This window comes from Lagopus leucura, unplaced genomic scaffold (genome assembly GCF_019238085.1).
Source record: "Lagopus leucura isolate 7727_CA_CO unplaced genomic scaffold, USGS_WTPT01 Super-Scaffold_73, whole genome shotgun sequence".
In the NCBI taxonomy this organism is placed as follows: Eukaryota; Metazoa; Chordata; class Aves; order Galliformes; family Phasianidae; genus Lagopus; species Lagopus leucura.
This window is the reverse complement of record NW_024962252.1, coordinates 46671759-46685933: the sequence shown is the minus strand read 5'-3', so window position 1 is coordinate 46685933 and position 14175 is coordinate 46671759. Positions and strand designations below refer to the sequence as shown.

General features: G+C 36.2%; 1 protein-coding gene across 2 annotated transcripts in view; it reads left to right on the top strand.

The window, feature by feature from the left end:
• The window catches only part of MED23 (mediator complex subunit 23), a 34438-nt gene that overhangs the window by 15601 nt on the left and 4662 nt on the right, over positions 1–14175 (top strand). For both annotated transcript variants that reach the window (XM_042881010.1, XM_042881000.1), the window contains 13 exons: positions 738–881; positions 2093–2238; positions 2810–3055; positions 3249–3391; positions 3771–3945; positions 5379–5542; positions 6803–6927; positions 7385–7590; positions 8203–8383; positions 9342–9512; positions 10754–10970; positions 11772–12008; positions 13428–13593. In XM_042881010.1, the coding sequence (XP_042736944.1) occupies positions 738–881; positions 2093–2238; positions 2810–3055; positions 3249–3391; positions 3771–3945; positions 5379–5542; positions 6803–6927; positions 7385–7590; positions 8203–8383; positions 9342–9512; positions 10754–10970; positions 11772–12008; positions 13428–13593 (2321 nt within the window). The remainder of the gene's footprint in view (positions 1–737; positions 882–2092; positions 2239–2809; positions 3056–3248; positions 3392–3770; positions 3946–5378; positions 5543–6802; positions 6928–7384; positions 7591–8202; positions 8384–9341; positions 9513–10753; positions 10971–11771; positions 12009–13427; positions 13594–14175) is intronic.

The following is a 14175-nucleotide window of genomic DNA, read 5'->3' as shown; positions in this document are numbered from 1 at the left end:
TATATATAGTGAATATCCACTTACTGCATTATTTTTCTTTGCCTATTTTGGTAGCCCTAAAATTAGGTTGCTTTCCTATAATGGCTGTTAATGAGCCTTCGGTGAAGTAAACCAATGTTATTGAAACAATGGGTGCTATGCCACAAAATTACACAAATGTAAGTTAAAAATAAACGAAGCTAGATTAGAAACTGTGTACTCATTATTGAAGAATTGCTGTTACAGCCAAACTAAAACTGAAAATAAGACTACATACATGAAAATCAGGCATGTCTAGAGAAGTCCAGATGAAGCAAACTCAAGTTGTTTGGGTTCTGAGACTTTTTAAAATGGAGTTAATATAAAACCCACTATGTGCTGCTATCTCTTGCAATACTGCCTTTGGCTACAGGGCTGCTGTGTGACAGTTTAAGTCACATAGTTGAGTTGCTTTTTTTGTTTGTTTTTGATTTTTGGTTTTTGTTTTTCAAAATGGTGTCCTTGAAGAGCTAAATACACTTTAAATTTTACTGTTAATTGCTGTGGCCCACACAGTGTTTTTGTGTTGGAACTACTTGCCTTTTCATCATCTTTCTGAAAGTCTGGCATGTATTTCTGCTTATATTGTGCTATAAAATGCCAAATAACCTCTGAAAACTGGAGCCATTTTAGCCTCCTCTTTTACTTTCATTGGATCTTCACAGAGATATTTCTTTTCCTGCCTGCAACATTTGTCTGTTATTGAGTGTTTTTGACAGTTGGCAGGCCGTGGCCTCATTAAAGGAAGAGACCATCTGATGTGGGTGCTACTGCAATTCATCTCTGGTAGCATCCAGAAGAATGCGCTGGCTGACTTCCTCCCCGTTATGAAGCTTTTTGACCTCCTTTATCCTGAGAAAGAAGTAAGTCTTCTCTTTGGTTATTATTCAACATGACACCTTTGTATATAGATATCACTATTTGTACAGTCAACAAATGTACAGTTGGAAGAGTAGCACAGCTAGGGTGGTACACTTTACAGGTGTTATAGTTGGAAAGACTATCGTGGTGAAACAGGGACAGTCAAGGAAGAAATGCTCACCTGTATCTGAGGATCTAGGATCGCAGTGGAAAACTCCAAAAAGAAGAGATCTCTAGAAGGAGATCCTTTCCTAGTAGTAGTCAGTCCTTAAATGGGGTCTAGGAGGTGTGGAGCCTGGCTCCCACCTGTGCTCCCAGGTCTGGCCCAGTCTGTGCCTCAGGTCGTCAATCAGTTGGTTCAGGCCATGACTGAACAGTTCCCATATACCTTTGTTCTTCAGTTGGTATTGCATCAATGCACTGCTTAGTTGGAGATTCATATAATTAAATGAAAGATTTCCAGTACTTCCCAGCTATGTTTTTTTCAGTAACCACATATGTCCAGTGTTTGGGGTTTTTTTAACTACAAAACAATGAGCACAACCAAAATCTTAAGTCACGTTGTCCCTAAGTTTTGTTTGACTAAGGTTTTGAGAAGGTGTTTGTTAGAGCCCTGAGAATATACTATTAAGAAATAGTATACAGATTCATTGTTACATCTGTGAATACATTATCAGATACTTTTTCATGTGCAAGTAAAACGAACAAGACACTTTAAATTTGTTTAGTATTAATGACTGCCTAAAATTCTTTCTGTAATCTTACATCGGATCCTAGTTGTGCTTGGTATGTTTCTCTAAAATGAATGTTCTTGAGGTAGGGGAGAGTTTAGAGAAAGTTATTAAACCTCCACAACAGTTCTGTCAGTGAGATATCCTCATTGCTTGCTTTTACAGTGTCTTCTGTTTTGGGTCAGGAGATAAGTTAACAAAAATGTGTGATGCACCAAACTGATAAGGTTGAGCGTACTGTTTTTTCCTCCCAGGGAAAGGAGGGAACAGAAATTCTGTAGTACAATTTGTTGCGTGATCTCACAGATGTTTCATTACCACAAACTATGAGAAGAGTGACTGGATTGATTACTTTAACTGTAGTGATGGGCTTTGAGTTACACTTCCTTCAAGTTTTCGTGGGAATATTGTGGATACTGGCTACACTGGTTTTCTCTGTATTAATACATGCAGCATCATCACTGGATTGTTTCCTTCTTCAGTGTATTCCTGTACCTGATATTAACAAACCCCAGTCCACTCATGCTTTTGCGATGACCTGTATTTGGATTCATCTGAATCGGAAGGCGCATAGCGACAACTCCAAGTTACAGATTCCCATTCCTCATTCTCTTAAGCATCACCATGAGTGAGTTATGTTCTTTGTTGTTACACTTTGGTATGTTTGTAGACATAATGGAATAAGACTCTTCAAGTCTATGTTTAGAAGGTATTGCGTGCTGGGATGTTGTGTAAGGGTTATTAAAGAATTGAAGCAGCACTAAGATCTCAAAGTAAAAAATACTACATAAAAAAATGAAATGCTGTTATTATACCTTAAAGGAAATTACATTACATCTAAAAGGGGTAACTCTTAACTTCTGATGGAGATTCAGAAAGAAAATCGATTACTTTGTTTTATTATGCTATGACTTGGAAAGTGTGGTACACTAAATTTTTTTCTGAAAAAGTCATTTTTGAGGTGTATTTTCCTTCAGAAGTATTTCTCTGACAGAAGAAAATGCAGCTCGATGAGACTTTTCTAAACAGTTATTTGAGTATGTGGCAGATCTAGTTATTTGATGCTGTCCAGTTAATAAATATTTTTTCCCATTATTTTAAAGTGGATTTTTTAACTGGAGTTATTGTGGTTCTGACCCTTGAATCATACATGTACCAGTTTCTTTTTACTTAATGTTAATCTGTTTTTGGTACTCTAGGTTTTTGCAACAGAGTTTAAGAAACAAAAGTTTACAGATGAATGACTACAAGATTGCCTTGTTGTGCAATGCTTATTCAACCAATTCAGAGTGTTTTACATTGCCAATGGGCGTACTGGTGGAGACTATTTATGGAAACGGCAACATGAGGATATCTCTTCCAGGGACTAATTGCATGGCATCAGGGTCTATAACCCCGTTGCCAATGAACCTCTTGGACTCGCTCACAGTTCATGCCAAAATGAGGTATAGTCAGCTTTTTTTTTTTTTTTTTTTTGAATAAAGAAAGAAAACAAGCAAATTCTTATGTAATTAATTTTCGGTATGGAAATACTCATGTTCTTGAAAATGCTATGTATAGATCTCTTGCTTTGTATCATAAGCATTGTAACTTACATCTGTTTGTTTTTTGATTGAAAAATATTTTCTCTTTCCTCAGTCTGATTCATAGCATAGCTACAAGGGTAATTAAGCTGGCTCATGCAAAATCTAGTGTGGCCTTGGCTCCTGCTCTTGTGGAAACCTACAGTCGCTTGTTGGTTTATATGGAAATAGAGTCCTTGGGCATCAAAGGCTTTATCAGTAAGAAAAAAAGCTCCTTCCCCTCAACCCTTCCCTTCTCCTTTAGTTCAGTAGCACATACAAGTTGTTCTGTATTTGAAAACAACAACAACAAAAAATCTTAAGCGAAGGTTCTAAATTGGACAGAAATGATATTCAGTTTAATTCCTTAAAATAATGCAGATGTCAGTTGTACATGTTCAGTCAGAAAACTGAGCTCTCTACATGTACGATAATGTAAAACACTGCTTGCATGTGCTCTTTGTAATTAATACAATACTCACGAATCACATGTCTGATATGCAGCTCACTGTAACTGTCTATCCACAGTGGTATATCTTGTAGCTACATTTTGAAGCTAGATCTCTTGGAAAACTTATTTTATGAACTTTTTCATAAGGTCAGCTCCTGCCAACTGTGTTCAAATCTCACGCCTGGGGAATTCTGCACACTCTGCTAGAAATGTTTAGCTATCGTATGCATCACATCCAGCCTCACTATCGAGTCCAGCTGCTCAGCCATCTTCATTCCTTGGCTGCTGTGCCACAGAGAAATCAGAACCAGCTTCATCTGTGGTAAGTGATGGTTACCATGTTTAGTTGTAAAATTTTTTTCTTCGTTGTACGTTGAAAGTTGTTTAAGAACTATACTATGTTTGAAACAGGATGTAAGTATCTCCCACTCTTAGTTTTGTGACTGTGGTGTTTTGTAAAATCTCAGCAGACTATTTTGGAGCTACAGTTGCATGCTAGTAGGAGTAGCCTGCAGTTGCTTGCAGCAGTCTGTCTCAGACAGGAGATCAGCACCATCATGTCAAGAGATGTCAGAAAACTGTTGAGCTCCTTCCACTTCAATTGTAGTCACAATGACTAGTTTGTCTGCTCATGGGATTCTGCTTGTTTATTCCTGTAGACGATGTATAAGCCCATTACAAGAATTAAACTGATTCCAGTTCATTTGGTAGTAACGTTAATTTTCAGTCAGATCAGAGAAATAACTTCACTCATTTTACTCATCTTAGATCTATAAAGGAGTCAGTGTGAAGCTGTGGGGACTCTGTGTGAATTTGTGGGGAAAAAATAATTGATGTATGCCTTACATCAGTGTAAGTCACACTTTAAAACAATAGCTAATCTGCATACAAGAAAGATGGAAGGACTAGTTCAAATTCTAGAGTCCATGTGCAGTTAATTCTAGGGAAAAATACTGGTTTTTGTTGTCTTATGTTTTTTGAAAGGTTAAGCTGCAGACTGATACTCAGTTTGTATCCAGAATCTGGGTTTATTTCTGTTGGTTTTTCTTTTTAATTTACTAGATGATATTTAAGGCTCCTTCCAACCCAATCTATTCTATGGATTTGAAGCTGGAAATCGTGTTCTTTTTATTGTTTTGTCTGAGTACTGTTTTGTCTTTTTACTTCATGAAAGACAAGATTGTTATGTGAATCAGACAACTTAGGTGCACGTAACATGTTGCTAGTTTGGAGTAAACTAATAGATGGCTTTGGCATTTCAGAGACATGAGATTGTAAAAATCTCTTAAAATTACTTCAAACTGTCTCATGTGAAAAGCACTTGCAATCAGCATGCGGTAAAATAAAGTGCTTTTCATCAAAAGCAATACTTCATTTCTTTAGTGAGGATGATCTAGTGCTTTCCATTTCAAGGTGGTATCTTTGCAAATTCTTTGCCTTGTTCATGCTTGGGTTTTTTTGTTCTGTTCTAGCATGCGTATGTTAGTCTGTATATCTTTGTTTAGATGAAGGTGTTCAAAAGATAATAAAGGGGAGCTCTAAACTGGGGAAACTCCAATCTGGTTTCCAACTACTCTGCACCTGAAATTTTCACTAAATCAACTTTTGAGGGGCTTTATTTGAAAGAAAGTTGAGAACATCACTTGCAAAACAAATGGTTTTGTATTACATGAAGTAGAAACTAAAAGTCTTTTTGGAATCTTAGAAGCAGTAGTATAGGTGTTATTTACTAATTGGATTGTTTCCTTCTTTCAGTGTTGAGAGCACTGCTTTAAGGCTAATCACAGCTTTGGGCAGCTCAGAAGTCCAACCGCAGTTTACACGATTCCTCAGTGACCCCAAAACAGTTCTGTCCGCAGAATCAGAAGAACTCAACAGGGCTTTAATCTTAACTCTAGCAAGGGCAACGCATGTGACAGGTAACAGTGGTGTGCTGAGATGATGTTTAACTGAAGATTGAAGTCAGACCACTTCTTTAAAATACCATTTAACATAAAATCCTAGAAATGGCCCAGTCCAAATATATATCCCACAATTCTCTTGTTTTGAGAAATGTATAATTTGTGCTTATGAATTCTGACGTTATTTTTAGGGAAAAGGCCATCAGAAGTCAGATGTATAAAAATCAACTAGATCTTAAACACAGATCTAGTGTTACCATCTTGTTCTCTTTATCCTGCTTTCAATTTCTTTATTAAAGGTTTGGATTGATGACTGATACTTGACATTTAAAAGTAAAAATGTAATGTTAAGAGCAAGTATGTTGCTCATGCAGAAACCTCATTTGCTTACCTTTTAAGAAGTAGTAGCATGTGCTTTGTATTTGGGAGGGAAGAGGGAGAAGTTTTTATTGCGGATTTTAATGTGTTAGGAATTTATAGTGGGTAGTTCTTGTTAGCTTGGTGAAGGGTACTTTCTCTAGCTCCTTTGTTTATGGAAAAATATACTTTTAGTGTAAAGACTTGATGGAGAATGAGAACAATTGATTTCAGAAAAACTGATGGAACAAATCTTTAAATAAAGGGCTTCTCTGTGTTTAGTTTTTATGCCTTTGATCAATATATATAATTTTAAACCGATATTGGAGGCTAGAAGGGAGTGAGTTTTGTTTGATTTCTATAGCTTAATCTTGCCCCATTCCTGGATGCATTCAAGGCCAGTCTGGATGTGGCTCTGGGCAGCCTGGTCTTGGTGGTTGGTGACCCTGTACATAGCAGGGGGGTTGAAACTAGATGATCATTGTGGTCTCTTTCAACCCAGGCCATTCTATGATTCTGTCAATTGAGAAAACTGCTGAGCTCTTTTTTAAAGCAATGCAGAAGTAGCATCCAGTGATTTCACTGTCATTAATTTCCTCAAGATTTTTTAAATTTTTAATCAGTTAATCAGCAGTAGCATGTTCTGCTGTTGTTAAAGAAAATTAAATATAAGATCTTAAAATGGTGCTTACTTTATTTCTAGCTCAAAGCCTAAAAGTAATTCCATTATTGTTAATAGCGTAAAATATGTTATTCTGTGGAATAAATAAGATTCTATAGGAAGGGATGGGAGAAGTTGGTCAAAAAGTGAGCCCTTTTATGCAACAGAGCCTTAATGCATGTTGCTACAGAACAAATAACAATAAGCAACATTAGGATTATTTTTACATGAAATTCTAATGTTGTCAATCCATTTCTTAGATTTTTTCACAGGCTCTGATTCAATTCAAGGTACTTGGTGCAAGGATATATTGCAGACTATCATGAGTTTTACTCCACATAACTGGGCATCCCATACGCTAAGCTGTTTTCCAGCTCCACTGCAGGTAATAGTTATGCTGATGATTTTATATCTGGAAATACGCAGAACTTACTTTCTAAACAAGTTATTTTGCTTTTTACTAGTCAGTGAGATTCATTTTCTGTCTATGCTATGCTATATCAGTATAAAAAACCGTGCCTGTAACACTGATGTATCTTCAGAAATGAGTTAGCTTTTCCTGAAGTATTCTAAGGTCAAGTTTGGCAAGTTGATACTACTAGTCAAAGGTAAATCAGATCTTTAAAAAATATATAAATAATGATTGAAGAAGCCTGTAATCTTGTGGCAGTTTGTCATATATTATTGACAAAACAGCGTGGTGTCAGGGTGAAGAATCCTGTCTAGTGGATTTTCATTGTACAAGGAAGTAGAAACTTATAATGTGCAAAGTCAGGCTGAAGTTGGCCTTTCATACTTTTATTTTAGGCTCTTGGTCACACTACATCCTACTTTTCTTTCAGGTGTTCTTCAAACAGAATAACGTGCCTCAGGAAAGCCGTTTTAACCTGAAGAAGAATGTGGAAGAAGAATATCGGAAGTGGAAGTCTATGACCAATGAAAATGAAATAATCACACGCTTTTCGGTGCAGGGTTCACCCCCACTTTTCCTTTGTCTGCTGTGGAAGATGCTGCTAGAGACAGATCACATTAATCAAATTGGTTACAGGTGAGGATACCGAAGGTGCAATTTCAATGTTAGTGCAGCAGCATTTTCTGCTAGGAGGACATAGTCCATGTGCATTGGAGCTCAATTTGCACATACTTTCTAAAATTTGGAACATGGGGAACAAAAGAGTGGAGCCAGATATTGATGTAGCATCTAAGATTGATTGTACCTCCTGACTGAGTTTTTTGTTTGTTTTGTACATAATGGTCTGTACCAGTATTTTAATGCTATTTTTGTATTTAAGTACACAGTACAGAAAAATAAAACTACATTGGGCTACTGGATATATAACTTCATGGATATTATGCATAAAAATACGTAACGAAAGCATGTATTCTGAACAGAATACCGTGGATCAGAATTGGTGAATCTGAGACATTTCTTCTAATTAGTAACTTTGAAATTCACTTGTTCTTTAAATGGGTCTTTTTGTTTGTTTTAGTTTCTCTTCATTTAATAAGGTGACGAGTAAACATTTGTGTAAAACTCATTCATTCTTAGGATATATCAGATGAAAATGTTTTAAAAAGTGTGACATTTGATTTGCTTCCAAATGTTCTTGTAAAGGAGACTAGCTTTTGTTTTGTTTTGTTTTGTTTTCTTCTGTGGTAGAGTATTAGAAAGAATTGGGGCCAGAGCTCTTGTGGCACATGTCAGGACATTTGCGGATTTCTTGGTGTATGAATTCTCTACCTCTGCAGGAGGTCAGCAGCTCAATAAATGTATTGAGATTCTCAATGATATGGTGTGGAAATACAACATTGTAACACTGGACAGGTTGATACTTTGTTTGGTAAGTCTTAAAAGAAAGGATCTGAGAGGTTTTTTCTGCTTAGAGTTTGGTCCTTGCTATCTGTGCTACTTCTGTGAGAGCAATTTTTTTTAGAAGTGTATCACTTAAAAAATATTGACTATTTGATAAGTAAAATAGTAGATTAGTTCTGTAAGTAATGTAAAAGTCAGTCTTATAGTTACCTGAATCTATAGGGAAAGCCTTTTGTGGTTATTTAAAGGCAACCATTAAATTAGTATTATTGAACTTTATTTTTTTTGTGCTCTGGATCTTTGATCTCAGAGCTGTGCAATTACTTCTGCATTTGGAAAAGACAGGAGTAGTATGCCATTGTTTGGAAACAAATGGAAAGCCCTGTACCTGTTAGTTATTGTCTTTTTGCTTGGAATTCATCCTGATTCATCAGAAAAAAAATAGAGGAAAAATGGTGTTCTGTCTTTTTAGGTTATCTTGTAAATTAAAGAAAAGTAGAACTTAGCCAAAGGGAAATAAATTTTCTTTCTGTAATTATAATTGTGCTAAGATGAGATTTTTAAATTATAAAGCTGTTTGAGTTTTAATGGGGACTTCAAGCTCAAGTGAGAACATGATGGAGTGGCTGGAAGTTTGAAGCAGTCTTAGCTGATTAATAGTAATAATGAAGCTATTTTCAAGAAGAGAGCAGAGATACAGAAGAGAAAGAGAATTCTTGGGTAATATACTTTCACCGGGAATTTTTTGAGATTTTCTCTCTGCAGAATAGAAAATGTGATGATTACTTTTCTCCAGTGATGATGGAGCCTACCTGTGTTCCATCTTCACTCCAAAAATAAAGTTGAGAGACTATATTTTTTGTGTGAATTTGTGTGCAGATCTATGTAATGTTGAGCTCTACTGGCTTGCTAATGTCTAGTGGTTCCTAAGCAGACAGCAGCATCAACTCTATAATTCCATGTTTTCTGATTCTTTTTGTTTGAAGGCTATGCGTAGTCATGAAGGAAATGAAGCTCAAGTCTGTTACTTCATTATTCAATTACTCTTACTCAAGCCTAATGATTTCAGAAACAGAGTGAGTGATTTTGTGAAGGAGAATTCTCCAGAGCATTGGCTGCAGAATGACTGGCATACTAAGCATATGAGTTATCACAAGGTATCAAAGCTAATAAAACCACTGTATTTTGATACTTCCTGTAGAGTTCAGATCAGCTAGAAAGTATTTTTTCCTTGAAAATTACAAGACAGTTCTGTAGGTTCTTAGAGCTACTTAAGTAGTAATTTGTTTGGGCTACTATAAAAATACAATGCTATGTTTACATAATTGTGTTCAAATTATAATTTGTAATATCCAAATAGGGAAGCATCTGAAGGGCTTATGAGGAACCCTTGTTTATCTAAATCCAATCATTTTAAAACTTTGTTTTTACTGAGATTCATTTAGGATAGAGTTCTTGTGCACCAAGGAAAAATATTTTTCCTTCTGTTCTTTTATGACTAATACAACAGTTAAATCTACATTTTTCTCCTAATTATTAAAGTCTTCCATCTCCTGTGTGAGAAAAATACAATTTCCAGACACATCGGGGAAGAGAATTGCTGAGATTTTAATATTTTTGTAAACATACTGGCTTCTGCTGGCTAAAAAGTGATGTGTGATGAAGTGTTCTGTCAAAGGATACATAAATGCTGAGTGAAAATAGGTACAACTAAACTCCCATGCAGCTAAGCAGATATGGTTCTGATCCAGGTGCTTTTTGGTTCCCATTTGATTCTGTGCTGGCAGTGAAGTGTCTTAACTTTCTAAAAGTGAATAATAGTTGAAGACCAAATTATATTGATCTGGGAAGTGTTCAGCCATAGATGTAAAGTTACTAGACTCAGTCTGGCATGTGGAAATTTCAGTCACAGGTAAATACCATGCACATGTTTCAGCTGCACTCATCTGGTATTTGGGTACATTCCAGTTCTTTCCCAGGGAGCAATTACATGTATATTATTTCTAGTGCTCTGATTTAGTACATAATGCAGAATCTTTCAGTGGTGTTAATTTCCTTTACATTTCCTCCTGTAACACTGTGACAAGTGACACATAGTGACTAGTTGCTTTTAGCTTTGGCTCGGTTTATTTATTACTCCCTTACGCCCCCTTGAGCAGTGGAGAAACTTCTGGGTTGGTTTTTTTTCTGAATATGTATCTTCTGGTCATAACCACTGCGTGATTTCACTCAGAAGATCATTTTTCTTCAGTAAGCTTTGCGTTGCTAACCTCTTATTGGAGTTATGAATGATAATAAAGGTTATGAAGTGTCTTTTAAAGCAACGTGGGTGCTGAATATTTAATACAGTGCTTTTAAAGAAATAGCTTTCAAGCTTGTTTGGTTTCTTTCCCTCCAGAAATATCCTGAAAAGTTGTATTTTGAAGGCTTGGCAGAGCAAGTCAATCCCCCAGTTCAGATCCAGCCCCAGTATCTTCCAATTTACTTTGGAAATGTATGTCTGCGATTTCTGCCGGTGTTTGACATTGTAATCCATAGATTTCTGGAACTGCTTCCAGTGTCTAAGTCACTAGAAACTTTACTGGATCATCTGGGAGGTTTATACAAATTCCATGGTAAGTTACCTGTGAATGCAGGCTCTTATTCCTACTGTGGTGATGCTCTTGTCCTTCATCTCCTTCATTCATAACAATCAGCTAACAGAGTTTTGTTTAATTCATTAGTATTCTATGAATTGTGTGTGTGCATTTCCACAAAGAAGTACAATATGTGATTAGTGTACTTCAGCCTACAAACAGTGCTCTTATTCAGGTAGCTTTTGTAAGACTATGCTTGCTTCACACCTTTCCCTTTCACCCCTTGTAGTAGTGAATACTTGGAGTTGTATCTTAACAGTCTTTTAGATACTAAGACGATAGAAAAAGTTCTTCCACCTAACATTGTTTAAGACAAAATTATTTATCCTGTGTTTTGTGGTTTTTTTTAACTCTTTATTTTTAATACACTTCTGCAGTATATTTATTTTTATAGATGACATTGTAATGTTATGGCCAGACATGTTAGGATGTTCTTTGTTTACTGTGACTTCATGACTAGAGTCTTACTATTTAATAGCTTTTAAATGTAGAGATGGTTTAGAGGATTTATTAATGAATAAATTACTAATAGCTTATGTGATGATGTTGACTTTGCCTGTCTTCTGCCTGTCTCCACGCTTTCAAGCATAAATGCAAGACAAAAGAAAGTAAATGCTGTATATTGACACAAAGAACGTGTATCTGTTCCATACATGCTTTTTTAAGTACATGCAATTTAGTCTTGTCCAGCTCTTAGTTTGAATTTCATTCTTGCCATCGGAAGTGTAATAACGATGCTAAGAGAGATTTCCATTCACCTCCTTGTTTTCTTCTTGGCAGACCGTCCGGTGACTTACTTGTACAACACTCTTCACTATTACGAGAGACATCTGAGAGAGCGCACCAACCTCAAGAGGAAGCTTGTTCATGCCATCATTGGCTCTCTCAAAGATAATCGCCCTCTGGGTTGGTGCCTAAGTGATACTTACCTCAAATGTGCTATGAATGCCAGAGAAGATAATCCGTGGGTTCCTGATGACACTTACTATTGCAAACTCATTGGAAGACTAGTAGACAATATCCTTCTTAGTGTGCACTAAGCTGTACCAATGTCTTTTAGCTTTGTTTTATCAAAATGTTCAATGTCATTAATTAGCCTATTTTGAGTTTGTTTCTAGAGGTGTGTAGAATGTTAAAGCAGTAAACCAATTAAGCAGATACAAAACTGAGTGGAGATTATGTAAAAATCAATAATGATAAAGAATAACTGACCTCTCCTTAAACAATACAGAGCTATTCCTTCCAATTACAGAAATTGTGTAGAAGATGAGATCAAAGTTGCAATGTGTCTCTTTATTTCTTTGTTGTTTTATGTGACTGTGCTCTCCTATCAAAAACATCCTGAAACATGTGGTGAAAATGAAGTACAGTACAGCTTTGCAAATATTTCACTACTTACTCCATTGTTTATAGATAAAAATGCTGATATTTATGCGTTCTGAAATGAATCTTACTTGCTACACAAAGTAAGTTTGACATAAAACATGATGAAAATAAATTTAGAACATAAGATTACTTTTTTCTAGTGCCATTACCAGTATTATGATGGGGGGGAAAAAAAAATTCTGTATAGCTAACAGCATATAGGTGAGGGTCAATATACATTATGTTAACAACTGCTGGGTGTGTTTTTGGGACACAGTAATACCTTTAACACCAGCCTTAATGCTCTTAATTGTTGCTTTTTATTTTTTACGTTTGTGATTACAGCTGACTTAAAATACTATGGTGAACCTATGCACCTCTGTGTTCTAGAGAGTAGCACTAGTGGAGTCTCTCTGGATGCCTTCTCTCTCAGGATTAGCTTTATGGGATTTAGCCAATTTTCTACGTTTTACATTTTCGCTCATCTTTCCAAATGGTCTTTTTCTAATGTGTCATGTGGAACGTGTATTAGATCTATATAAAGAAAATTAAAATTACATAGAAGTCTGCTCTTATGCAAATGTCAACAGTGTTAGATCTTCTCAATATTTAGCTCTAATGATCTATTCTTCCTTGTGAAAGTCTTTTCAGAGGCTGAGCAGGTGCTCACTTTGCATAAACCATTGCTGTAGAATTCTAGGAGATCTTTTGCTGAAGCAAATTAAAGGTTTCGCACTGCAAATTCTTGTTAATTTCATCTTGTCCTGAATGAGATGGCTGATGGTTTTTCTTCCATCACTTCATCAAGGAAATTTATCCTTTGCATGACATGCGTGAGTCTACACATTGCTTTATGCACATGTGTATTCATAACTGTATTTATGCAGTGCTTCAAGTGGCTTATATTCATGCTCATCCATATGTCTTATTTTTTAGCTGTGTCTATTTTACACATTCTTAGCGATTTCTTTCAGTTCAGTTTTGTCTCTGTGACATATACATGCAGTGTTAAGCAGTGTGCTGTGTACACCTGTTCTTGTTGGGGAGCTTTTTTTCCTTAATCACTGTCACCTATGGCAGGCAAATCACCTGGTCCATTTCCAAATTGTGACTGGAGATTCAATGAGTTTCCTAACCCAGCTGCCCACGCTCTTCATGTTACCTGTGTTGAGCTCATGGCACTGGCAGTTCCAGGAACAGATGTGGGCAATGCACTACTGAACGTTGTGCTGAAGAGGTACGTTGGCTTTCTGAAAATGTTTTCTGCAGTTTATAATATGTAATTGAAGATTGCTAAGGTAGTTTGCAGTATTCGTTTTCTTAAGGTTTTGTAACATTTAAATTAATTAAACCATTCACTATTTGCATTTAAGTGGTTTTTGCAGAGTTTTTCATTGGGTTCAATGGCACAAGGCTAGAAAAAGTCTTGTCCTTTCAGCTGGAGTGAAAGGAGAAATTCCATCAGTTAATATACAGTGAAGGAGGCAGAAACCGTTTGTAGGGCTCTGAATCCTGTGTGTTAAATTAGAGATACTTTGAAACAAAACAGTTGCAAGGCCAGTGTGCTCTCAGGATGCCTTAAATTTGACCTGTAGTTCTATTTATTGATTCCTTGTTGAACTGAAGTGAAAAGAAGGACTTAGTCTTCTTGCAAAGATGACTCAAAACGTCATCTTTGATCAGTAAGGACAAACTGAAATGATTTTGTTTTCAGCTTTATTCAGCTTAGTAATATATTATTGTTAGCTTTGTGGCATGTGGAGGGAACGAGTAAATAAAGGGACAAGCAGCTGTTATGCACTTGAGCTTGTTTGGTAGC